The 25,837-nt window shown below is 49.6% G+C and overlaps 1 protein-coding gene across 4 annotated transcripts; it reads left to right on the forward strand.

Annotated features, from left to right (window-relative positions):
* Nucleotides 1-1,458: 1,458 nt before the first annotated feature.
* Nucleotides 1,459-23,803, forward strand: sertad2b (SERTA domain containing 2b). Of its 4 annotated transcripts, XM_023842316.2 has the most exons (3): nucleotides 13,433-14,436; nucleotides 19,812-20,856; nucleotides 20,973-23,803. In XM_023842316.2, the coding sequence occupies exons 2-3, from the start codon at nucleotides 19,816-19,818 to the stop codon at nucleotides 20,979-20,981; spliced, it is 1,050 nt and encodes a 349-aa protein (XP_023698084.1). In that variant the 5' UTR covers nucleotides 13,433-14,436; nucleotides 19,812-19,815; the 3' UTR covers nucleotides 20,982-23,803. The 4 variants fall into 4 exon arrangements, with proteins under 4 accessions (XP_023698075.1, XP_072565620.1, XP_023698084.1 ...); XM_023842307.2 differs by lacking the exon at nucleotides 13,433-14,436 and adding an exon at nucleotides 1,459-1,744 and having other exon boundaries at nucleotides 19,812-23,803; XM_072709519.1 differs by lacking the exon at nucleotides 13,433-14,436 and adding an exon at nucleotides 8,753-8,861 and having other exon boundaries at nucleotides 19,812-23,803.
* The last annotated feature ends 2,034 nt before the right edge of the window (nucleotides 23,804-25,837 follow it).

Genomic DNA, 25,837 nt, shown 5'->3' on the forward strand with positions numbered 1-25,837 from the left:
GCATTCAAGTACTGTGCGCTGCAAATAGCGACTACAATGGCGCCACGGAGCGCGGCACCAAACTCAGCTGCCACAGAGGTATTGCTAATTTCCTACCGTCCCCTAAAACGTAGCCAGTTCTCTGTCAGCTGTCTGACGCTCTTCCTCCAGCACGTGCTTGGGTTCTGCCTACGCTTATACTCGATGCGTGGACCAAAACAGAAAACTTTATCCCCCCCTTTGTGTAACTGATCACCTGATTTGATCATGGGCGTGTAGTTAAAAAAATATATCACCACATCTTTTCCGTCACTCTTATTTTAAAATGCTCGGTTTTCTAGTGGAATCTGAGCGATACGTGTCCTGCTTTGCTGCACAGATTTAACTACGGACAAAAGAGCCGGAGCCAGACTCGCAGCGGGCACCGAGCCAGAGTACGCCACTGTCTTTCTTCTGTCGCCGGAGCGTCTAACGGTCGTGTGCATTGTGCTCGGTAACCCTGCATCTGCAGCCGGTACCCTGACAGCTGTGCTCCGTGCAGCAGCGATCGCTTGTCGGAGACGCGGGGTTATAAGAATGCGCGATCGCCTTTAACCTCTCAGTTTACTGAGATCCGCAGACAAAATCATAACGGGGAGTATCCAGTGCGACTCAACCGCTTGTGCAAGAAAGACAAGTTTGTGATTTAAATAAACAACCCTTTCTAGTATTGGGGCTGTCTAAAATGTATTTTGGAAAATCGCACAAACGCACAGACAAATAAAGCTTTATACTTTCGGTTAAAAGGAGGAAGTACACAATGCGGATAAAAATAGAAATTTCCAGAGGGCAAAGTTCAGGAACCAAGTGCGTGCATGTAAACAAGACAAGTGGCTACACATCTTGCGCTTACAGGAAGAGTGCCATACTGTTGCTTTTAATGCAGCAAGTCTAAAACTCATACTGTATTTTCAGCTAGTTGGGTAAGATGCTTAAAATAACCAATTGACAGTATGAACCTTACATGAACTTACATCAGGCACTAGTTGTGTGTAAATTTAGCCTATAAAATGTGCGCCCAAATTAGCTTATAAATGAATCGTTGCGGGTTCCTTTATTAAAACAGTAAAACTTTCGTTTTTAATATTATTAAATGTTCGCATAGCTAGTTCATTATGTTTTTCGTTCTTAACCCTTAACTGAAGGCCAGAAGGGGGTCTGTTGTTTTTGTAATATATTCTAATCTTTATCATAAATTCAGTGCGCTTCGGTACAGTACAATACAAGAGGGTGAACGGTGTTGTTACTGTACGTTTTAAATTACAGCCAGGGAGAAAGAAGCACCCTTTTTCGAGCGGAGTTGGATAGGCTGTCTGAATTAAGAGACGCTCCATCACGGTGGGATCCCATTGGGCCCTGAGCGCGGTGTGGGCGGGACCCAAGGTGGCGACACAGCAAACCGATTCGCCGCCCGATCGATCAATCAAGTTAAATGCCCTGGGCTTGCTGGCTGCGTTTCTGCTGGCGGTGCCAGTGCCTGTTCCAGGGCAGTGTACGATCGCCAAGACTTGTTACGCCGTGTGGAGGGGAGCGAATGAAAGGGGTCCGATCGAAGTGCTTTTAATGTAAAAAAGAAACGTGGCCAACGGGTACATACGGCAGGACATCGAAGAGGATCGTATTTCCGTGCCACTTTGCGAGCGCTGCGTGGTATTTTTGTTTGTTCTCTTTTAAATTAGTTATTTTTAATTGCGTCGTATTCACACTGGACCGTCCCTCCGAAAGGGTGAGTAACTGAAGCCTGCAATCTACGAGGGCATCATCCCGGTCTTGTCTGATTCCGATTTGGGTCAAGGAGTTACAACGGGACGGGAGGGTACGATACGGGGGGGGGGCACCATGTTTGTTGGTGTGACTGTTTTTAAAAAGTCGCAGGTCCGTCGACTGTATTTAAAATTTAAGTCGGAGTGGATTTTGATGTAACTTCAACAGTAATGTTTTAGACAAGTCGTTAACGCTCACAAACGCTGTCATTAAAGCTTTATGTAACAGGGATCGCAAGTGCACTTGAACTGTATGTATGTGTATATTATTAGGCTGGCCTGAAATATAGGTTTAAACCAATATAAAGGGATTATTACTGGTCTTCTGATGTCATGCATGGCATCTCTGTCTGCACGGTAGCATGTTTCTCACCCCTCACTCGTGAAAACAGGACACATTTGCTCTAGTACTATTATATAACAAAGTTTTGTAAGGCTGTGGTTTCTCGCAATAATGAAATCGTTTTTCCTTTGCTGGTCTTATACTACTGTCGCCCCAGGCGAGTTAAAAGTTGAGAGAGTCTGTTTGGTTCTGTGTGTTGCGAACAGGCACTCCATCGTGTCTGTGTTGTGGTAGGATCCAGGGCGCCTTTGCCCTGCTCCCACAGGGGCCACTGTCAGTTATCCCAGACTGGAGCTGCTGTCCGTTACTGGGAATGTAATTCCCAACAAGGCTATGCGTGGCTGGAGGTGTCGGCTGTGGATGCAATGGACCCGGTTTCCATAGTTGGATTTTTGGCTAGTTGCTTTTGTGTAAAGTAAAAGTTTAATTTGCAATCAAACCTGTTGCACTGTCTCTGGATGCAGTGGTGCCCGTCCTGTGTTTGGCCGCCCCTAGGATTTGTGTTTACATGCAGGATAAACACATGTGCGGGGGGGGGGGGGGGCAGAGGGGCGGCATCTTTACGGCAGGATGGCAGTGAGATGATGACATGAGAGCTTTGTGGAAAGTCTCCAAAGACCACATTGATGCTCCGCCCCCCCGGCCCCCATATGATGAATTTGTGCGTGAGGGAGGCTCTGTATCAAAGGGACACTATCAGGACCCACGGTGCAGGATAAGGCAGGTGCATCTGATTTCACAGCTAATCCAGCTGAAGGGTTTGTGTTGGGTTATGAGGGCGTGGTCTGCTGCCCCAACACACACCACGGTCGCTGGCAGTGTGACCAGGGTCCCGACCACCAGGTAAGATGGGAACGGGACCAGCCCATGGTGACACATGTCTCTACAATTCCTCACATGGCCGGTTTTCCTCTTCCTGACCCGCAGAAACGCTTCACTAAAAAGAAGCAGCACTTCATCGGTGAATCGGAATCCTGAGTAGATCCTGGAGATGATTCCTCCCGTGATTCTTGCAAACTGCTCCAGCACACAACGGTAGATGTGCCACTGGGGACAGGCTGAGGTCACTGGGGCATTTTCTGTGACCACCTATTCCTTTCTGAGGAGCTGAATCATCTCACCCTCTTTGTGTGAAAGAGTAGCAGTCGCTGTTGGTAATTCTTCACTGTTTTGAGTCGATTTAATGGGGCGGGGTGGATTTTTGGGTCACCCGCAACAGGATGCTTAATTAAGGAGATATATGGCAGCGCCCCCTGTCAGAGACCTGCTGTAGAGCTCTGCAGGGCGATTACTCAGTCTGCGCTCGGATAATGTAGCTGAGGTACAGCGTGCGATTTAATCTCGGCATGTAGAAGGAGATTGAAGCGGGGAAGAGCCTAGCAAATAACACAGGACGCTTCAGCTTTTATATTGTGTTTCGGACAGGAAGCCGGATATATTTGCTTCGATTTCCCAGCAGATGACGGCGTCTGGATCGCCAGGGAACCCCGCTTACGTCGGTCCCCATATTAATTGGAATGGAGTTAGCGAGGTGTAAAGTCAACACGCCGTGACGGATCTCTCTAATTTGGAACTTTCGGGTGGCTGCAGTAAATTCGAGTTTTATCGTTGTCATTTAATTTCAGGTTGTGTCTCTGTGCTAATAATCTGTTGTGGGCCCTCGTGGATTTTTAAAATCAAATTAAACATGTAAATCAGGGAGCCTTGGGAAGATGGCTCGGTGGCTTAATGGCTAAGCCCCTCCCCCCCGTGGTAATTCGTCCTCAGGGTGGTGATGATGGTGGCGATGTGGGGCGGGGGGGGGTTGGGGGGGGGGGTGATTAGCGGAACCTGCTATTTATCACGGCCATTAGGACGTTACGGTGTCATGGAGTTGTTCCTGCCCGCGTACCCGATCCTGGCAGATACAAAGCCGCACATGCGTCTAGACTTCATTACGCCCCGCAGGTCGGCTAGTCACAGCAGACAATGGATGTCTCTCCCTGTATCCCCGGCTGCCTGCGACGCCAGACCAGACAGAGCCCCCTGAAGGTGGAATAAATCGAGTCTCCCCTTAGGTTTGTTTTCTGCGCCTTTAGCCGTTGACAGTTTGGGTGGGCGGCGGGGGTGGTGGGGGGGGGTTGGGGGGGGTGCTCGCGCCCCCCTCGCTCTCAGGGGGCGTGAGAGAGTGAGCTCAGACTGTTGTCTCTCTGATGGCCTACTTGCTCCATGTTTCATCAGCCCGCTGTCTCCGGGAACTCCCCTCTCGCTGACCCGCACTCTGATTGGCTGATGGGAATCGAGTGGGAGTGGCTTGTATCCTCTGTGTTGGTGCCTGGGTTATGGCCTCAGTTGACACTGATGGGGGATATTTGTTTTTAATGGGAAGGGGTGTGGCCTGTGGTATTTGAGCAGACCTGGGCGTGGCCTGTCAGGTAAGGGGCGGGGGGGGGGCATTACCCTCATAGGAAACAGGGCTGGTGAAGGGCTTGGGTCCATTTAGCAGCTGTGATGTCATTGTTCTTCAGTAATTTTTTTCTTCTGCAGCCATTCAGACGGCCGTCTCAGTGACCATCTCCATGTCCATCTCAGCCACAAAGGTTAAGAGAGCTTTTACCAGCTACAGTGGTCTCTACCGCAATTTATTATTTTTAAATGTCCCAAATCACCATCTTAATTGATGGAATTTGCATCCACTGACTCGGCATGCGGGTGTTTTCCTATTGCTGTTTCTCCACTATTGTGCCAAGCAGGGCTGAGGACAAACGAGGCCAAACCAAGCTGGGTGTGTGATTTATTTTTTCCTATTATAATCAGGAACCTGGACGGAGGTGTTGAGTGGGTTGGGGTTACGGAGTGGGAATAAAGCTCCAGTCCGTGGTTTGCACTGATTAAAACGCAGGTTCCGTCTGATATAAGATTATCACCATTCAGTTGGAAAGACACAAATGTCAGCTGGAGTGACTATTACCTAAATTAAAAGTAGACTGACCAGCTTGGGCTAAAAGCATCAAGCTGTTCTTTCGGAGATGGTATGTCACCTCTACCTGTGGAGGGTGTAAATGCCTGTGATTTGTCAACATAAAGCTCTTTTTATTTCAGCTTGATAGCTGTAGGTCCCATTGGACAAATCGCTGCCAAAACAAGGATTGATTTATTTTCTTTGTAACTTTTATTTTGCAATATTTACTGAAAACTTCTGTTCCACAGCATCCATCCACTGGCGCCCAGCCGCGTTCCCCGTAGCACCTGGACGCACCCCAGGTTCTCCGCGTTCCCCGTAGCGCCTGGATGCACCCCAGGTTCTCCGCGGCCCTGTGCGGCCTGGATGGATGTGGTTTTGTCATTTCCTGCGCCACTCCCCGACAATGGCTGTGCGGCGGTTTCAGCTCGATGCCGTCCTCCGCCCCCTGACGGGTCTCCCATGCGGAACAGGGCCAGAACCGTCGTAGGTTCCCCTGGATTGTCACCTGTTGAGGGGGAAAAGGACGTATCTCCACGCCTTTGTGCACGTTGACAGAGGTGGGAGTTTGGCACGCCGTCCGTGTCTCTGGGGTGGTGGCCAGTGCTGATGTAATGATCGAAGAGCACAGCGCGGATGGCGGCGTTGGCCGAGGGGGTAGGAGCAGAGGCAGCCAGTGTGGAGCGTTGGAGCAGGCAGCCTTTAATGGAGCAGATCCACACAGCATTGATGGTTTAAAGGGTAACTGTAAACCACTGTGTAACAGTAACTGGCCTTCACCCACAATCAAATCTGATATAGGCCAGTGCTGACCTGATCCCCTCCCCTACCAGCACCCCCCAGGCAGGCCGTGAGGGCCAGGCTGACAGGGGCCCGTCCATTACCGACACCTTTAAGGGAACAAGAACTGCTCTCTAATCCCTGTGGCACCTGACGTAGTTGCAATGGGGGGGCATGTATAACCTGGCAGATTCAGGGGGATCAGCATTTTATATCTGCCCCTGAAAACATTACAATTTGTACATTTTACCTGACGCTTTTCTCCGAAGGGGAAGGGTTACGATTCATGTCTGCTTCCTAGGATTCGAACCCACGACCTTCACATTGTTAGCACAATGCTCTACTTGTTGAGGTACAGGAGCACATATTTTATACATTAAGACATTAAACCCCCTCCCCCCTGTTGGTAAACTTTACTGCAGGGGGCCCAAGGTGACATTATGTCAGGGGGTCCAAAATCTCTAGTTACGCCTCGACTGCTAGTGAGCTGGTCTTTGATGAACAGGAGAGGTGGTTCTGATGAAAATGGGGGATCTGGTGCCTTGTGGGTTCAGCATCTTAACGCTGGATGTGTATGTTAATGAGGACTTAGAAAGCCCCCCCCCACCCCACTTGTGTGGCCAGTTGGCCACCTGCCTTCCACAGCCTCCGGTCTGTTCCCGGCAACCCTCTGAGCCGAGTCCCGATCCTGTAAATGCAACCCCCCCCACCACCACCACCCCCGAACCGCTACCCTGTCCCTCCCCCGCCCCGACCTGCAGGTAGCACACCCTCATTACTGGCCTGCTGCCTCCGCCACATCACTTCAGGAGGGGTGAACACCGGTGGTTGGTCGCAGGTGGACCCCCTCCCAGGCAGAAAAAAGGGGCCCATTCTCCAGGTCTGGGCGCGTGCCCTGAGCTTTCTGTTAGAGTCGATGGACCGTGCAGAGCATGCCCTGCGCCGTAAAAAATGCCCACTGGGACGCCCCATTCGAAGGGCACCCGGGTTCCTGAGGGTGACAGAACACCCCGCAGACGCCTGGGTACCCTGCATAATTAAAGGGTGTTTAAGCAGCTCCACCTCCAGAAACACTGCTTTTGTATAACCTTCATATTTGCTTACAAGGAAACAAAACACCCATGACCAGTATTTCTCATTTTCCTGTCATATTCTTAAAGTCATCTTAGCTGACTTTTTAATGTTCTTAGGGTTTAACTGCTCTTTTGCAATTCCACTGGAGGGCCAGTAGGTGGAGTAGTGGCTAAGCCTGAACATGGGAAATATAAATTGCATTTCCTCATATCAGGCAATTAACTGCTAAGCTCTTAATCAGCATAGCTCATCTCATATGTGTAATTATATCCCTGCATAGCATCAGTAAATTACCTGCAAATATGGTGAATATTTACGTGTTGTGTGATTCTGTTCAGATTAAAGCTTCTTCTAAAAAAAAAAATTAAAACTTCTAGGTTGTTGGTTCTTGTAGGTGGAGAGCTGTGACAAAGCCCCCCCCCCCCTTTCCTGTGACCACACTGCAACCTCAGGGCAAAATATTTCCTCTCTTGAAGCAGTCATGTTTGTATGGACTGGCAGAGGCAACAGCAGCAGATTGTCCAGTGAAACTCTCTCTGGCTGTCTGTCTGTGTGCCGGATCTTCATCTCCGTGGTGACCGCCGACCCTGTTTATTTTGGTCTGTTTTAAAACATTTTTATAAAAGGCCAGACAGTGAGATCTGGTATAGGTGCAGGCCGCGGTGATATTTGTGTTGCTGCAGGTGTGTGTTTAGTTACTCTCAATACAGCGGCTGTTAGCGGCTGTTAGCTTTGCTATGCTGGGCAGGAGAGAGACTGTGTCAGACTCAGGTCCACGTAATGGATTAAGGACAGCCAGGGACAAAGGAAAGACGGAGGTGTCGGCAATCTCGCACGATGGGGCTGACTGAGGAGAGGGCCGGCCCCCACAGGCCTTTCTCGGTGCCCAGCAGATGTTCGGGTCGTATTTATTTCTGGAAATATCCGTGCAACGTGTCTGTGCGTTTTGGCCCTTGTTGGGGGATGAAAGCTGTAGAGTTTTTGGGAGTTTGTGAGATTGTGGGAAGGGGAGAAGGGTACAGGGTGGGGGGGGGGGGGGATGGCGCGTGTGTATGTCTGTTTGGAGGAAGGGGGGGTTGGGGGGGCTTGTGTTTTTGTTCTCTGTTGCCGAGCAATGGGGACGAAAGCATTAGTAACAGCTGTGGGGGTGTTGAAGCTTTTCACTTCCCCTCTGCCGCAGAAGCCCTGAAGGCAGAGTGGTAAGGTGGGGGGTGGGTGGTGGGGGGCTGTAGGTCAGATAGCGACAGGGGGTACAAACCAGGGCTGAAACAGGCACTGTAAGCAGTTTGGAAAGTGGGAATACAGAAAAGATTTGGAAAATGCCTGGCTGCCAGAGTGTGACGTTTGCTTATAGGAGCAAGAGTAGCAACGGGGACCCAAGGAATCCCTGAATGAGGCAGAGCGGGAGAGCAGGGGCTCTGCCGCCCCCCATCTGCACCAGAGGCTGGTGCTCCCAGCATGCATTGCAGCACCACCACCCCCACCCCGTGCAGAGAGCGTGCCCTCGCCCGGCTGCCACAGCGGTGCCCCTGGGCTGCCATTGTTCTGCCACACGCGACCCGTGGGACGCCAGCCAGAGGTGTCTGGCTGGAGGTGTGGGAGGGGCAGGGGTGGGGGGGTTGGGCAGGGCAGTTGGAACGTCGCAGCATGAGCTTTGTCCACATGGTGCCTCTCAGAGATGTAGGGGGTGGGGCTTATTTAACCACAACAGAGAATCATTGGTGTACAGCACAGCATTACATTTCTGACTGCCCCCCCCCCCCCCCCCCCCACCCCAAAAGAAAAAAAAAAATCCACCAGGAGCTCCCTTCGTAAGACTGGTGGCAGGAATCACAAAGCTTTTTCCACAGTGGGTTTTTTCTTTTTTACCAGAAAATGATCCAGTTCTTTCCGCATGTGCACAGGCTCACCAGTGTGATCCGGCACCTTCCGGACTTCACAGGTAAGACAGCCAAAGACAGAGGGGCAGCGATGACAGCGGGGGCTGGAAAAAGTAAATCCGCAGGCAAGGGGGTGGGGGGGGGCTCTCGGATGGAAACTTTGAGGCCAAAGTACAACAAAGCTGTGGACTTGCCATGGCGTAACGGCAGCGAGTCCGAGTGCCGGGAACCGGCGGCCACAGGATCCCAGAATAAAGGGGCGATCCGGCGTTCCGGAGCCCGCGGAACCCGGACGCCTGAGGAATTTTTTATTGGAGCCAGGGCTTCGCCAGTGTCGGGAAATGGAGAAAAAAATGTCTTTGGTGGGGGAGTGGATTCTCGTGAGATACCTGATATTAATATCATTGCTGTGTGTGTGTGTGTGTGTGTGTGTGCACGTGAGGTCATGGCAAGCAGAGAGCTGCATCGATTCCACACCATCCGGTGATTGGGGGGCGGATCTGGGGATTTACCAACTTCTGTGCTCATCGTGAAGTACAAGAGAGCAGAATGCAGAGATAGCAGGAGGCTTTGGCTACGACAGAGTAGCGAGTGTGTGTGTGTGACTGCAGAGCTGTGTGTGACTGCAGAGCTGTGTGTGACCTCCGTGTAGCGAAAGGTAAGAGGATGAATGGGAGAACAGCAGCGGCCGGTTCAGAACCAGGTGGCTTAACGAAACTTTAATTGTGACCCAGCGACAGCAGGTTTGAATTTCGGGGAGGAGACCAGCTGTTACACTGCCGTGGGGGGGGGGGGGGGGCTTTTAAGGTGGCATCCAGCTGTACGTCTGTGAAAAACATGAGGCGCGACTCGTGTGAAATGGCCAGGAGCGTCGGGTCACAGATGTCAGGGTGCGGGAACTCGATCACAAACACAGAGGATACGACTTTAGTGGATTGGGGGGGGGGGTGGCTTGGCCATTCAGAGGGGATGCCCATTGGCCCTTCATTATCGCTTTAAACAGGAACACCGTAGCGGCAGTTACTAAACTCGTGATCAGATGGTGGCGCTAGCGAGACCCATAATAAAAAACGACCGTCCTTGAGGGGAAAAAAAACCGGGAAAACAAGACATTAATATGAAAGTAAGTACAGTACTCTGAAAAATGCCCAAAGTTGTCGTTCTTCTGGCTCATTATCTCATGACACGTTACAGGGAGTGAGGCAACCAAACAAATGGGGCAGACCGGCTTGCTGCGGTAGGGGTGGGGGGGGGTTGGAGGCAGACTGTCCGCAGCGCGGCATCTGCACACGCGACACGCGGCCTCCAGCCGGGTCGCCCCAATCAGCACCGCATTCCCGTTGCCTAGCGTCGAAAATAAAAGCACAACTTCCTGTTAGGATGAAGATCGTGAAGCAGAGAGAGAGAGAGAGAGAGAGAGAGAGAGAGAAGGATATGCTTCAACAATTTATTCATGTGACTTATCAGAAAACACACACACTTCAGTAGAAGTCCTGCCATACGTCTCTCCACCGTACGACTTTCACTAAAAGTTCTCTTCCCACTCCGCTTACATTTTTTTTTCCACTTCTTTTTAAACTTGCCACAGAAAGTTAAACAAATCCCAAGCTGAGCCTTCCTTTAATCTCTCCTCATGCAAAGCCTTTTACCCCACAACTGATTTTTTTCTCTGTCTTTTTTTTTTTTTGTTCCATTTAATTTGTGTTTTTTCCTTTTACTTAAAACCAGCGGCATATTTAAAGTTGTTTTTGTGGTCGAGCCAGGGGAAATGAATGGGGCCAGAAACGACAGGACAGCGGATGGATGGATGGATGGATGGATGGATGGATGGGTGGGCATCTGACGTCGGAGTCGGCGGTTGATTATGTTACCCACTACTGCGCCAACGCCATCCAAGGCGGCCCGGCTGACTAACGACATCCCACTGACCTGATAACCATGACAACAGGATTAAGAAAGAGAGCCAGTGGGACCCTTTATCTGCCGGTCAGTGTAAGGCACCTACAGCTGTCACTGCTTGCATGAGCCGGCGTCTTGCGGGACGTGACAGAGTGACAAGCACGTGTCTGACTGCTGCACAGATTAACATCCGTGATCACAAACTTTAGACACGTGAACAAAAAGATGACATTAGATCGTCGGGAGCAGCATGGAGACGCCCCCTGCGGCACCAGCCGTAGCTTCCTCTGACTGATGCATGTGTTCGCAGGATCTGCGCATCCCAAACGCCCCCCCCCCCCCCCCACTGGCTCTGGGCCCGAGAACTACACAGAACATGGGGGGGGGGGGGAGTCAGTCCCAGAGGATTTGTGCACAGCGTGAGACCATAGACCTGTGTTCTGCAGGATTGGTCTGTATGAGGTGGGTCTGCATTTGTGCTGAGTGACTGCCAGCTAGACCAGACCTATATGAGCACTTTAGGCTTGTATGACATTCCAGCCTTTTGGAGGGTCATCTGGAAAATTCTGGAATAAAGGAATGTCATTAAATGTAGTGAAAATCAAAGGCAATCCTGCTTATGTTATGGCTTGGTGTGTGTATGTGTGGTGGGGGGGGGACCACATAGCTCCACAATGTGATAAAAACCTGTTATTTTGACGTTGCGGGGATCACTTTTTCAGTCCCCACAAGGGGAAACGAGTTTTTATAAAAAATCTGTGGCTGCAATCAAAAAACTAAAAATTCTTACAAAAGTCTTGTGTTTTGTGAATACTTATGGTTAAGGTCAAGGCTGGGTGGGGGTTAGGGTTGTCATTGTTGGGATTAGGGTTTTGCCCATAGGAAAGAATGGACGGTCCCCACAAAGATATCAATACAAATGTGTGTGTGTGTGTGTGTGTGTGTGTGTGCATGACGAAGGCTCACAGCATCCCCCAGTGCTTATCTGGAACCGAAGGGGAGCCCAGATCACACTCAGATGTCATCGGGGTGCGGGGGGGGGCTCCCTGCAGTTGGCACTCCGGTTAAGGAAGGGGACTTGCACTGTGAATATTCCCCAGTTCAAACCCAACTGCGGGGGGAGGGGGTTGCTGATGTACCCTTCAAAAAGTTACCTAATATACCTAATAATATATTACACCTATAAATACCCAGCTACATATATGAGCAAAGTGCTTGGGGAGGAATCTGCAGCTAAGCAATAGAATAATAATATTATAGGCTTGAGAGCGTATAAAATATGCAGCTTCCCCTATAAGCTAGGTAGGTCACTATGGCTAAAAATATTTCTGCATTACCGTTTTCATTTTAATTAATATCGTAGTGTTGTGGTTTTCGGCGACATGTCGTGGCACGCCTGTTGAGCATAGCTGTGTGCACGAGCCTGTAGTTTTTCTTTTTCTTTGTTTTTTTTTTTTTAAAAGCAGCTGTCAATAGTTTCAATTATATAATGAGCTGCAGTGACTGAGCAAGGGCGCTGTCTGTCCTCATCACTCTCCGGGGCGAGGAGGCACGCGACAGCCTTCGAGGTGGCTGCACACAACCTCTCCCTGTGCGATGGTGCCACAGCGACTCGACCCCGTGCCTGAGAGGTCCACACAAGGTGGGATGGGGGCCCCTTTGACCCCATTCACCATTTAAAACAGGACGAGGCGACAGAACCACTGCCATGAGCTCTTCGCGTTACTCCCACTGCCAGCTCATTCCAGTAACATGCTCACTTTCCATTTCCTGCTCTGATGCCTGAGGCAGAGGCCTGGACACCACTAACTTCCTGCGCTGGTGGGCTTCCACTGGCTGCAGATGGTGCAGTGAATTCCACTGGAAAGAGCCTCGTTCTGATTGGCCTGCATTTGATCCTATGCTGGTTGGTCAAATATGAGGTGTGGACATGCTCCGGGTCGTGGAGGGATCAGAAACTCTCATATACTTCTAAACACAATGAGGAGTGTGGTGTTCACTTGTGCCGCTCTCTGTGAGTGTTAGCAAACAAAGAATCCTTTGAAGATCTCCTCTTGGCCTTTACACCTTGGCTCCGCACATTTAAACCGTGGCATTCAGAAAATACCTGTCCAACTAGTTATTTGTTTGTTTTTTTTTTCCTGTCGCCGCAACAGAACCTGAAAATAAGGAATTAGTCATGAGGACAATCTGTCCAATTTGATTTCAGAAGCTGCGCGTTTTGACATCATCGCAAAGACATCACAATTTCCTGTTCTAATATCAACAGATATATAAACAGGTTGAACTGCGCATGCTACAAAGGTTTACAAATATCCAGGTTAAAAAAGATTTTTTTCCCCCCCAGTTATTCTTCCCATTAACCAGATAGCCATGGACTCACCAAACAAGCAGACTCCTGCTTTCTATCAGAAACATTCTGACTTTCTCCTGAGCAGCATGGATACGGAGCTTGGTCACGTGGTCCGACGTTACCAGGGGGCGTGTCTTCGGCCTGTCGTGTTTGGCAGCATCTGCCGCAAAACCGGCTCCCACGGCTCCTTCACGCGCTGCTGCCCATCTGACAGATGTCTGACATGTGTCCCGTTCAGTGAATCGCGCCATCAGTCGGCATCTGCATGTACTTGACACTCACCCCTGCCCCCCATCCCCCCCCAAAAAACACAAACACACACAAAATACACGAGGATTAAAATTATGCTTAAGTGTCACGTTAGTAATTATAAGTTTGTTCATCCACTATTATATCTGGAAAGCATTTTCAGATTTAGTCTTTACAAATAAACAAAGGTACAACAGATTCCTCTGCCTTTATCATCACGCTGTAGTCCAAAGTGCAACACGCCTGTAATCCAATCTCTTACACATTACCTTGCAGTAGCAGCGGACATTTTACATTGTGTCACATTACTCTCATGTATTTAAAATATGTGTAGCCTATATAAAAAATATATATACACGTTTTTGAGTAGTCCGAATCACAAAAGGGCGACGCTGTTGACTGGCGGAGTATGAGATGCAGCTGCCTGCTTTCGGTTCGGCGAATCGCTCGGATGTCTGACATAGTTGCGGTCGCTTCGCTCGCACTGCAGGGTCGTTCGTGGACGATGTGCCTCGTTCGTTGCTGCCTGCCAATGCACTACAGCTGATGACATAGTGACCATGCTCTTCTACACCGTGCATATTTGGCCTGTAACACGGTGACACCGGCGTTAGTTTACGGCCATGGTAGCAGGGACGGGAATGGGTTAGAAACGCTGGAGCGGGGACGCACTGAGCGCTGCCCGGCTATTGATGCTGATGCATGGGGTCTCTTTCCCTTGCCAAGTGCAAGGAGGGAGCGAGAAAAAGGAAAAACTCAGTAAGTGGGGTGGGGGTTGGGGAGAGAGAGAGAGAGAGAGAGAGAGGATGAGGGGCGGACCTCAGCGAAAGCACGCAGCTTTTAGCGTAGCTGGAGACTCAGTCTACGTCACTCTTTCTCTGTCGCGATACCGGGGCAGCTGGCAGCTCCGTCTCGGCGTTTTTTTAATTGCTTGTGGGGTATTTCGGTTCGTCCCCCCCATCAAGAGCGGAGTGGGCGGGAGGAGGTGGGGGGGTTCTCCGTACGCTGCGGATGGAAATGAAAGTGACGCCGGGATTCTGACCGACGTTGGTTTCCAGGAGCCGGGGGACTGTGGAGACACTGGCGATGTAGTGACCCCGATGTTTCATTTAGGATCCCTGCTAGATGTAGATGTGGTGAGTAGGTGCCTTAAACTCAACCTATGAATGAAACGGGGGAAATCGGGGTACTATTTTTAATGACTTTGGACTTAAAGACGGTGCGTGGGGGTTTCTTGCGGCACGTATCGCTTAAAACCAAAACTAAGCAAGATCTTGTTGAGGAAAGTGTGATTTGTTTTCTTAGCTGGCTTTTGGTGATCTTCTGGGGGTTTCATGTTATTCCGTGAAGCTGATCGCCCCGGTCAGTGTCGCACACGGGTTATCGGATCTCCGTTGACGTTACGGTCATGGTTTCGGATTGAACTTCCGCGTTGAGCTGCCTGAGCACCCAGGGAAGCGATCGGCTGACCGGGTCTCGGTGAAGCGATCAACTCTGATCTAACCAGCTAACCAGCCGAACTGTCACGTGGGTTTCGGCGTCCAGCTGGCTGGACGTAGTTTGTGTGTGTGTGTGTGTGTGTGTGTGAGTGATGCACACGGATGACATTTGGTGTTAGTCAGTGAGCGCAGTTTATTAAATTCCCCGCGTACATTAATGCAACCGTAATGAAATCGCTCCGTTTAGTAAAACCTGTCAGCATGCCGTTTAAATCCCTGACACATTTCTGCATCTCGAAATCACGAAAGATCAGGGCTTGCGAAGCCCATAAACTCGCAAATATAACGGCATCCCTGAAGCAGACTGTGCTCTTTCGAATTTCCTGTGAACCAGAAGATAATTACAATTTTTGGAAATGCCTCTTTTTAGTTTAATGGGTTTAGGGTTAACGATAATGTATTAGAAGGGACGTGCCCTAGATAAGGAGTGCTTGTGATTAAAATGGTTAATGACTGCTTTGTCGTCTCTCTCTAGCTCTCTCTCTCCCTCCCTCCCATTTTTGTCCCGTAAGGCAAGTTAGAAGTAAGTTTTCATTCAGTAATGAAGGGAGAATGTTGAACCAGATACCTTATTCCTGTTAATGTATCCCCGCCCGGTTTGTTGTTAGTCATCACGCTAAAACGTCTCTCAGCTAACTGTATTAGTGATACTCCGTGAAGACTTGAGATTACCGTTTTTGAGAGACATGGATGATCGTGGCGCAAAGGTGACGACTGCAGTCATTAAGGATGTGCTGCAAAATTTGAGATCAGGCCCCATCACTTTGACCAGGATAAGTGGTTTAGAAGACAGCTTCTACAGAATATTTCTGAATCAACCTATCACAGAAAAGTCATGGTGTTTTCCTCTTTTTAAAAAGCCACAGGACTCTTCCTCCTGGTAGACCACAACAGCCAAGTACAGGCACCTATTACTGCTTCGATTAAATGGATTTTACCCGGTTTGCAGAATAGGTGCTAAGCAGTACGTACCCTGGATCTGGTGAATTTGTCTGGTCACCTCCCCCCCCCCCGGTACTTTTTGTAAATGACGTTTTTACAGCCTATGGTGTCTGCATGGTTGTGCCCCACCCCCTCCCTCTCCTGTCACCAGGCTTTGGGTGTCATAGTCCAGCGATCATGCCGCACACATGTGAGTGGGGGGCAGGGTCCATCCTCCCGCACGCCTGTGTAAAACGCCAGTCTCCTAACCTTGTAGCTTAGTATGCTGGACTTGAAAACTTTCCCTATAGGCTGCAGAGCTGTCAATCACCGTAAGTGGGGGGGAGGTTCTTTTCTATCTCTGTCCCTAGTGGTTATGTGCTGCAAAGGTGAAGTTCCTGTAGAGTTTGGGGTAGTTCCAGCCACTGCCAAGTCACAGTGCTGCTCTTTAGCGCAGTGTTTCCCAATCCGGTCCTCGGGGACCCGCAGACCATCCATGTTTTTGCTCCCTCCCAGCTCCCTGCCAGACAATCCACATGTTTGCTCCCTGCAAGTGCCTGGTAGGAGCAAAAACGTGGACTGGCTGTGTGTCCCCGAGGACCGGACTGGGAAACCCCTCCCAGTGCTGCTGTGGGGGCTCACACACGTGCAGGTTATCTCCAGAGCACCTGTTATACTGTAAGTGATTTGTAGGACCGTTGGGGCCACTGATTGGGGGGAAAGGGGTGAGCTCATTGTACACCAATCAGCTGGTGTTCCCTCCAGTCTGGCACATGGTGTCTCTGCCCTGACAGACATCTTTTTTTGGGGGGGGGAATATGATTATTGAATAACATGTAAGTTCCCCTAGTTTTTCCTCATCTTACTGGGCACCAGCTCAAAGGGGGTGATCAAAGGCGCCTTAGGTAATATAGTGAGTTGCCCCCTCACCCCCACCCCCAAACAGGGACCTGTTTATTTCATTTGGCCTTTATGTTTTCTTTACTGTTTACTGGTGACACGCGACAAATGATTCATTAGAGAGCGATTGCATACAGGTGCTGATGGCTTCCACTGCTGCCTGAGGCCACCAGCAGAGCAGAGGTGTGTCTACCAGTCCGCCAGATACCCTGCGCTACGCCCAGCCACTTGTTCCACCGCTCTGACGGGTTTGAAGTACCAGTCCTCCAGTTACTGCTCTTGCTGTAGTCTGCCCCCCGTACATAAATTACAATTTTCAGTGCTCTCACATCTTATGTGGTCACCTGGTTCCTAACCCACCACGATACTCCCAGACCACATACATTCAGGACCCTATATAGGTGCCTATTTACTTTGCATATACACCTATTCTCAACTAGGGTTGCAAAATTCTAGGAATATTCTTGTTAATTCCCATACTTTCCCGTTAATTCCCATGGAAAGTTTCTAATGTGGAATATTTCCAAAATTCCCCAGCTTAACTTCCCATGGAACGAAAAGTTTCAGGAAAATTTCCAGAAATTTTCCAGCCCTTTGCAACCCTATTCTCAACCTGACATATACTTTAAATCATACTTAGATTGCAGAACCGTATCTACACAGTGTAACACTAGTGGCCAAAATTGTGGAAACACCCAGCAGTTTCGCACGGATATTGGCGGTAATTTTTATAAACAATCGAAGAATGTTACAAATGTCATATATTGGGCGATTGAATCAGCAACTGGAGCAACAGTTGAATAAATTTCTGCAGTCTCTAAAAATTGGAAGTGTTTCCACAGTTTTGGCCACTAGTGTAAATTCCATGTAAAAACGGTACAGTAGCTGCTTGTGCACCAATTTGAAATTGTCCATCTTGGTTAATTTGAAAGCTTTACATATATATATATGTATATAAACCGTAGTTGAGGGCCATGCAGAGGGGCCCAGTGGTAAAACGATTCTGTTAACTTTGGGTTTCGAACCAACAACCTCCCTGATCACAGGCATAGCACCCTAACCTGCTGAGCCACACGCCTCTTGGTGCTGCGTCAGTCCCCTTCAAACAGTGACCTAAACCTCTCCTCCTTCCGTTAGCGTGTGTGGGTGTCTGTGTGCTGTGAAGAGACGAGGCCAATCAGCTTTCTCTTGGCTGGGTCATTAGTGCAACTGAGTCGTACCTCCGGCTATGTTCTATGGAGGCCCAGGCCTGCATGGAGGAAGTGCAGCCTCATCCATGGAGCTGCTCATGATCTTCAGCTTTCAGTTGTTGGTCCTCGACCAAACCTGACTCCTGGCCTCTTCTGGGAAACGTGCGGAACACACTGCCGCTCGTCCGTTTATCCATTATTCATTCGTTATTTTTAATCGCACGCCTCCGCAGTTCCGAGGCTTTAGCGCGAGACAGTGTCGTTCTCCTCTCTTTCCAGTAGGCGGATTATTTATTTATTTTTCCTCCCACATCCTATATCTCGCTCTGCTCGGGATTCTGTCGCTGATGGCCCGCGGGGAATCCTGCTGTGAGATCCGGACCCTCCGCACGGGTTCGGAAGCCGCGGGGTGAGCGCGGGGGGGGTGTTTGCGGCAGAGGAGGGGATGGGGGCCATTGTTTCACTGTAAGATGACGCCGGAAGGTTGTTGTTTCAGCCCCCTCTGCACTGCACAGACGATGCGTCCCTCTCTTCCTCGTCCATCTCATCAGCGCCCTAGCGTACTGTCTGTCTGTGTGAACGCGTGAGTTTGCGTGTATTATTACCTAAAGTATCACAGCACCGAGCTGAGGGCTTGGCCGCAGACCTGCAGACATGGATATACAATTACAGGATCAAAATATCAGTGGAAACCCGATCTTCGGAACCTGTGTGTGCTGCCCACGACTTTACACATCAACAGGGAGGCTTACTGGTGTCCCTTAATGAACCGAATCTGTTTTATTAGTGGCTCTTTCGGCGGGACAGAATGGAGGACCTCTCACTGAAAGCACTTACAATCAAGTGCGTCATGATAACTGGTATTAAGGTATCGTCTGATACTCCCAACAGGGATGTGGTGGCCCAGTTAATCCAGCGGTCAGATATTTGTCACTTTCTCATTTACCAAATGCTACTGGGGAGAAGTGACTTAAGCTTTGCCTCCTTATTGTAGCTGGATACCTTTTAAAATAAATAAATAAATAATCTTCAACAGCTGTATGATCTGCTTAGTTTAGTATGTGTTAGCTGTTTACAGGAAATGACTGTCTGCACAGTACATTTCACATGATGTTGTTTAAAACACTGTTTTTTTTCCCCTCTGAGTTTGAGGGTGGGGGATTCATTTTTATTTTTTATTTTATCTTGTCAATCCGAAATGGCCACTCCAGCAGCATACCACTAGCCCCTCCCTCTTTACGCTACCAGTACCCTGGCAGCCAATCACAATTTGTGGAGGGCGGTGCTCTGACTAGGGGGGTGGGGCTACACTGGGCAGGGTGGACTTCCTTTGCTTTCCTCTGCCAGCCGAACTCTCCCAGGAATGTCCCAGAGCTGTTCCCCCTGGGTGGAGTTCAGCCATTCTTTGCTGGCTCTCTTGTTATGTATTCCCCCACCCACCCTGAATGAAACTGAAAGGGATTTTCTATAACCTATTTACAACCTATGCTGTTTATGGTGGATTTGAAATGCTGTGTAGAGGCACGGGTGCACGCTGTGATCAGACAGTGGGTGCCCTGGGTCTGGCGTGCAGTCGTCCCCCTGAGGGAAGGCACTGTACTCGTACTCCGCGTCACACTGTTTCACACGTGCCACAGCTGCAGAGCGAATGCCTGGCGTGTTTGCACGGGGAGTTCTGCCGACGATGTCGTCTTTACCCAAGAATTTTTGTAAGCCCTTGCCCCCACCTCGCAAGCTTGGTCCATTATTTTTCCATCCATGCCCCCCCCCCCCCCCCCAAGCTTCTGGGATATGTTACTGCTGTGGCTCCCCAGACCACAGATGAGACTCGGAGTCCACTGGGGAAAAACCATTTGTGTGTTCAAGCAAGTTCTCTGAACCTCGATGGCTTTAGTGAACGAGAAACTTGTTTTGGTGCTGGAGAATGTGATTGTAAATTGGGGAAGGGGGCTTCCCTTGCTGTGCTGCTATTAACTCTGTCTTATATCCCCCCCCCCCCAGATATATGTTGGGCAAAGGAACAAAGAGGAAACTGGACGAAGATGAAGAAGGATTGGCGGAGGGAGCGCCGGTGGAGGGTGGGCCGGGGGGCACGGGGGACCCCTCCTCCAAGCTGTCCTACAGCCTCCAGCGGCAGACGGTCCTCAGCCTCTCACTGATGAAGCTGTACCACCCACGGGCGCTGGCCGAGCCCAGTCTGGAGCGCCGCCTGCTGGTGAACAACGTGCTACGCCGCATCCAGGAGGAGCTGAAGCAGGAAGGCGGACCGCAGGCGCTCTTCCTGCACCCCCCGTCGCCCCCGTCTGAGCACCATCCCTTAGGGGAGGGTTTTCGTGAGGCCCAGCCGGCCTTTGGGGTCCCGCCTGTCGCAACCACGCCCTTTCTGCCGCCCACGGGCCTCGCCCCCGTGCCGCCAGACTCCTGCCTCACCCCTGCCTCCTTGCTGGAGGATGACACCCCCTTGTTATGTACTCCGCTGCCCACGAGCACCCCCCAGAGGCCAACCCCTATCATTGCGAAAGACAGTTTCTCTTCAGCCCTGGATGAGATTGAGGACCTTTGTGAGACGCAGGGTCCGACTGCTACCTCCCCCCCCAGCCCCGTGGGGGCGCTGCCGCACCTACCCTCTGTGGCCCCTATGGGGATAGACTCCAAAGACGGGGCCAAGCCCTGCAGCCAAAAACTGGGGGTGTCGGCCTTGCTGTCAGAGGGCCAGCCAGCAGTGGGGGCACAAGAGTCCCGGCTGATGGAGACCCAGCTCCCAGGCGGGCTGGACATCAGTTCCTCCTCTTCCTCCGGTTTCCTCACCGACCTAACCCTGGACGATGTCTTGTTTGCGGACATCGACACCTCCATGTACGACTTTGACGCCTGTACCGCGTCCGCCTCGGGCGGTGCCGGCAAGATGGCCCCCCTGGTGACTGCCGACGACCTCCTAAAAAGCTTGTCCCCATACGCCGGATCGGGGTCCACCGCCACCCCGGTCAGCCCGAGCCAACCTTTCAAAATGGACCTGGCAGAACTGGACCATATCATGGAGGTTCTGGTGGGTTCCTGACCTGCCCGTCTCTTCCCCCACTGCACAAAAAGGAATCAAATTCCAGTACGAGAACAAAAAGCCGTTTTTATGTATTTTTAAAAATGTTTTGTTGTTTTTCTAAGACCTGCTGATGACACGGTGCTCGTGTGCTGCCCCTCGGCCGTCCGCTCTGAACGTACGACATGAAGGAATGGCGGCATGACGGCGGCTCCTGGAAGATACCGGTGCCTTGATCTGTGAACTACTGTTTGTTCTGGTCTCTCCCTCTTTTTCCCTCCTCCGGTCGCCGCGAAGCCGTACTTTCGCTGACGCATTTAGTCGCTTCTTGAGGAGAGCACCTCCTTCTGTTGGAAGAATGAACTTTTTACTTGTCAAGCACAAATATTTATATGGGGGGAAAATTGCATGTTTTTTTGATATTATGTTTTCCCTTTTGATCAATGCAAGTGTTTTTTTTTTTCTTTTCTTTTGTCTTCCTTTATTTCCTGGTGATGAGTACTCGGTCTCCCTGAAAGAGACATTCGGCTCTGTATTAGGGTTATGTTTGGGTGGGATTGCTTTTCTCATCTATCTGGATCTTCTGTTGCTGCGTACAAGACTGTTTTGTACTTTGACGCGGTGTCATGTGGACAGGAGATGGAGCAGGGGATTCTGGGATGGCTCAACTGGGCACCTGTTCCACCAGCAGTTGCTTACCAATACATGACCCAGCCTTTCCAGCCTGTTACAGTGTGGGGTGATGGATGATACAGCTCAATTCGTACCTCACCCTGGTGACTGAACGTGGTACTGCCTCCCCTTGAAACTCTCCTTGAAGATTCCTACCCCCCCCCCCCCCATGCATGTTAAATTGTGCATATCACCACCTATCCATGGTGGGGGGGGATCCTTTCCATATGCACCCATTTAGATTGGATTCATCTTCAAATTTAATATTTATTTGGGGGGAAGACAGTAGGATAGGCTTTATTAATAACCATAAACCTGAAATAGCCATAACTAATGATATATGTACAGAACAGTACACTAACCAGAATATGTAACTCTTTTTCCCAACCAAAGCAGAAAATGTTTTTAAAAATCTTTTTTTAAAGGCATTTTATTATAGGAAAATAATCAGAATGCTTTCCAGCATTTGGAGCACTACAGGACGGTGCCGGGCGCGCTGCGTGGAAAAGGAACTTGAAACGAGGCGAACTCGGGAACTTTTAGGAACGAGTCACGCTGTGCCCCTCGGCGTCTGATTGGCCGAAGGTCGCTGGTCTTCCGGGAATCCATCCAATGAAAGTCCGACAACCTGCCGTAATCCTACCCTACCGAGGCGTTTTTTTTCTTTTGATGGTTTCGTCGGTACGTGAAACCTCTGACATCGGGAAAATCTCAATTCTGACTGTATAAGTATCTGTTCTATTAATTTATTTATTTACGTACATGTTTGTTGGCTTTTTTTTTTTACAGTATGTCATCCGGCCACTATTAAAGCTCTCCGCTCTCTCCTTGTGTCAGTTTCGTCCGGCACTTACTAATTGCAGGGGTGCTGGGCGCCCGAAACATGGCCAGTTCGGTTCGAGGTGTGCAGCTGCCTTTGCTCCACTGGGGTAAACTGGTGTAAATGATGTGCAGGTCCTGAAGCCACACGTGCCACAGCACGATGCGCGTTCGTAATCTAAATTATTAGCGCAGCCTTGTGGTCTGTGATTTTCAAGGTCAGTCCCCAACTCAGAGAAGTGTTTCCAGGGACCAGATTAATGTTTTATGATAAATGCAAATGCATTTTATTTGCTTTCGCGGTTCAGATCGTACTGTCCCTCTGATCCATTCCGAGGCATCGTTAGCAAAGCGGATGTGCGACCTGCCAGATCGATGCGCTGTCTGCACCGCCCCGATAAAACGCCGGCTTCAGGCCAGAAAGCTCTGGGTTTCTCGGCCTTATTAGCTGCGCTAATATAAGGGAAATTTATGCTCGTTTTGTACCTGCACCCAAAATCGATCGTGATATTTTCGTCTGCCCTGACCATAGCTCGAGTTTTTTTTCTTCTTTAACGCTTTTGGCACGTACGGTTGACGGGGATGCAGCGTTATTCCCGGCGCTCGCCATAGCGGGGACACGGAGTCTGTGGGTTTAGGGTGCTTGGGGTCAAGGTGAGAGCTGAGCAGGCAGCGTGACTAATTCATAATTAATGATCATTTTTAAATGTTTGATTTTTTTTTTGCAGTGATTGTTTTGTTCAGTTATTTATTCTTTGTTTCTATTGTAAATATATTTATTTTTCATGTGACGCTAACATGGGGATTGTAACTTGTACAGATCGCACTGTAGGAATGTATATTAAGGATTGAAATGAGTTGGAGGTTCCTAACGTCTCCCTCACCTTGATTTGATGATTATTTATGCCCATGAACCTGTCTGTGGGAAGAGCTATGGTATCCAGTAATGCATTTTTTAAAAGACAAGGGCCTTTACATCAGGTTTGGAATCCAAAGCTTATGTAGAAATACTATGTAGTCAAGCATATTTTTGTTCTGAGGACTTATTGTTTGGTCTGTTGTGTTATTCGGCTTTTACTGATTGCATTTCATTTAAAGTCGTTATTACTGATGTCTCAGCTGCGAGCTGTACAGGCAATATGCAGTAAGGTTGGGTGGTTATTGCGGCCGCTGTGACTGTGTGCAACACGAGGGGGTGGGAAGAGGAGGGGTGTGTTTTTCCAGACCTGGGCGCTGTGCCTTTTTCTATGCAATATATACATATTAAATATATATAAACCGATTGATCGGAAAAAGAAAATCGACATCACCAACAATCGGCCGTGTGAAAAGGTCGCGATGTCATGTCGCTGTATCCACGTCATATTTTGGACTGTTGGACGTATTAAAAATGGACGAGCGTGTCTGAATTTGAATCACTCTTACTTTTGTAGTTTTATATTATTCAATAAACCGATGAAAACAGCTTGGTGGATTTTGGTGAAAATTTGTACATATTAGCATGTACTGGGTTTGTAATTGTACAGCATTCTCTGTCTGTGTTGTTAATTCCCCCCCCCCCCCCATGCAAAAGAGGCATTCATAAGATGAAAACAACTGAACCTTCCAGCCCTTTATACAAGTGCTGCCCCTCCTGACTTTGTGGCACAGTGATTCCCACTCCCAGGGCCCAGCACGCAATACAAAATGGCAGGGATGTGCTATTTTTAGCAGGCGAGGGGGAATGCACAGCTGGAGGAGCTGGTGGGTCAGCAGGCCTGTTTTTGCAGAGCATGGGAGGTGAGGGGCTGGCCTACGACGAGGCAGGCCACCTTGCCACCACAGCTCCACAGGTACTGTTAAATCCACACCTACTAGAGGCGTTCTCCTAACAGCTCACCCAGAACAGGCTTTGCTAGTAATCATAGACCTAAACTTTTCATTTGTGTATATGTAAGTTGGTTTGCTTCATTATAAGCGGGGTTGCCAACTGTCACGCATCTGCCGTGACTCTCATGCTTTCAGGCTCACGCAAGAAATCTTACAGCAAATCTATATTATTCCATTATAAACCTAAAATTAATTATATCAAAAGCGTTAGGGTAGTTTGCAAACCCTACACTATTTACCAGGTAGTGAAATGCGTGTGCAGGCTTGTCTCGAATTGAACATCTCACACCAGCCAGCTGACCAAAGTTGGCAAGTCTTTATAAGCAAAAGGTGCGGTAAAAAACCTTCAATTTTTGTGCATACTGGCTAGAAATATGGAATTCTAAGCTGATTGGTTGTTGCCAGAGAGCGGGTTAGAGGAGTCTAGGTCCTGCGACTGCCTTAATGGATCTGAGGGAGCCTCTAGAGGCAGTGGGCTCTCTAAAGGCAGGTTTATAAGATAACGACCCTAAACGGACCTCGAGGTTATGTAAGTACTGTATTATCTTGTGAACAAGGAAAGAGATGGAGTCCTGTGACAGATGACCTGCCCCCCAGTCCCCCCCCCCCCCCCCCCCCCCCACCTAAAGGTAACTACATCTGGTAGCTGGTTGAAAGAATTCCAAAAGTCTGTAATGCTGTCATTGAACCAAAAGGGGGCTGTTTTGAAGAGTATTAGGTAAATTACAGCTAAAATACATACAAATGCAATAAGCAGGCGCGCCCAGACTTTTAACTCATACTGTAAAAGCACTGATACCATAGAAATACGTGAAAATTGATCAAGCAAATCAGGCTTCTTTCATATGTAAGTGGAAACCACCTGGTGAGGATTGATGTCACTTCCCTCAGCCCATGGCGATCATGTGGGGACTGTGTTTCCAGTCGTGTTACAAACCCAGCTACCATAGATACCGAATGGCAATTCCAGTGTGATTTTCTGGGTTAAAAAGCTTGACAGTGTGCAGTTAGCGTCCTTTAGCGTGGTGTCATACACGCGGGTGCTGGGGGGGGGGGGCTCGGGAGTCTCGGGGTGCGCCTTTAACCGTCCGCCATGGGACTCGTTTGTCTAGACAGGCCCTTCAAAAACCCCAGGTTGCCCCCAGACTCAGCCGTTCGTGCTCTTAAAGGGGAAGCGCAGGTATTCTCTTTTTAAATGAGCCGATAATCTCAGGAGGAGGAAGTCGTCTTTCTGTCAGCCACCTGCAAGATGTCGGCTTGAGGTTGTCATGTGTCAAAAGCTTTAGGTCCAGAGCAGCCATGCCTTGCCATTCCAGTCACGTGTGTGAAAAATCAGGCATAGGCATTTAAATTAAATTATTGTCCTGTTCCCACAAGGCACAAGACCCTCCATTTTACTGGTTATTGAATGAGTCTCTCAGCCTTGACCCCATTCAAACCACCCCCTCCTCCTTTATGATTGTCAGGTTTTCTTTGCGCAAGGCCTGTCTGAATGGTCCCGTTCTGCGCCTGCCCAGGCAGCAGAGACACACCCACACTATTTTATGTAATGCACATGTCTGCTCGGCGCTGCCCCCAGATGGCAGGAATGTGAATGACCTCAAAGAGAGAAGGGGAAACAAAAGTTGTT

The sequence above is a fragment of the Paramormyrops kingsleyae genome, chromosome 3 (assembly GCF_048594095.1).
Source record: "Paramormyrops kingsleyae isolate MSU_618 chromosome 3, PKINGS_0.4, whole genome shotgun sequence".
Taxonomy (NCBI): domain Eukaryota; kingdom Metazoa; phylum Chordata; class Actinopteri; order Osteoglossiformes; family Mormyridae; genus Paramormyrops; species Paramormyrops kingsleyae.

What these genes read in the sequence shown, in the direction of transcription:
- sertad2b (XM_023842307.2), top strand. Translation starts at nt 19,816, where the DNA reads ATGTTGGGCAAAGGAACAAAGAGGAAACTGGACGAAGATGAAGAAGGA.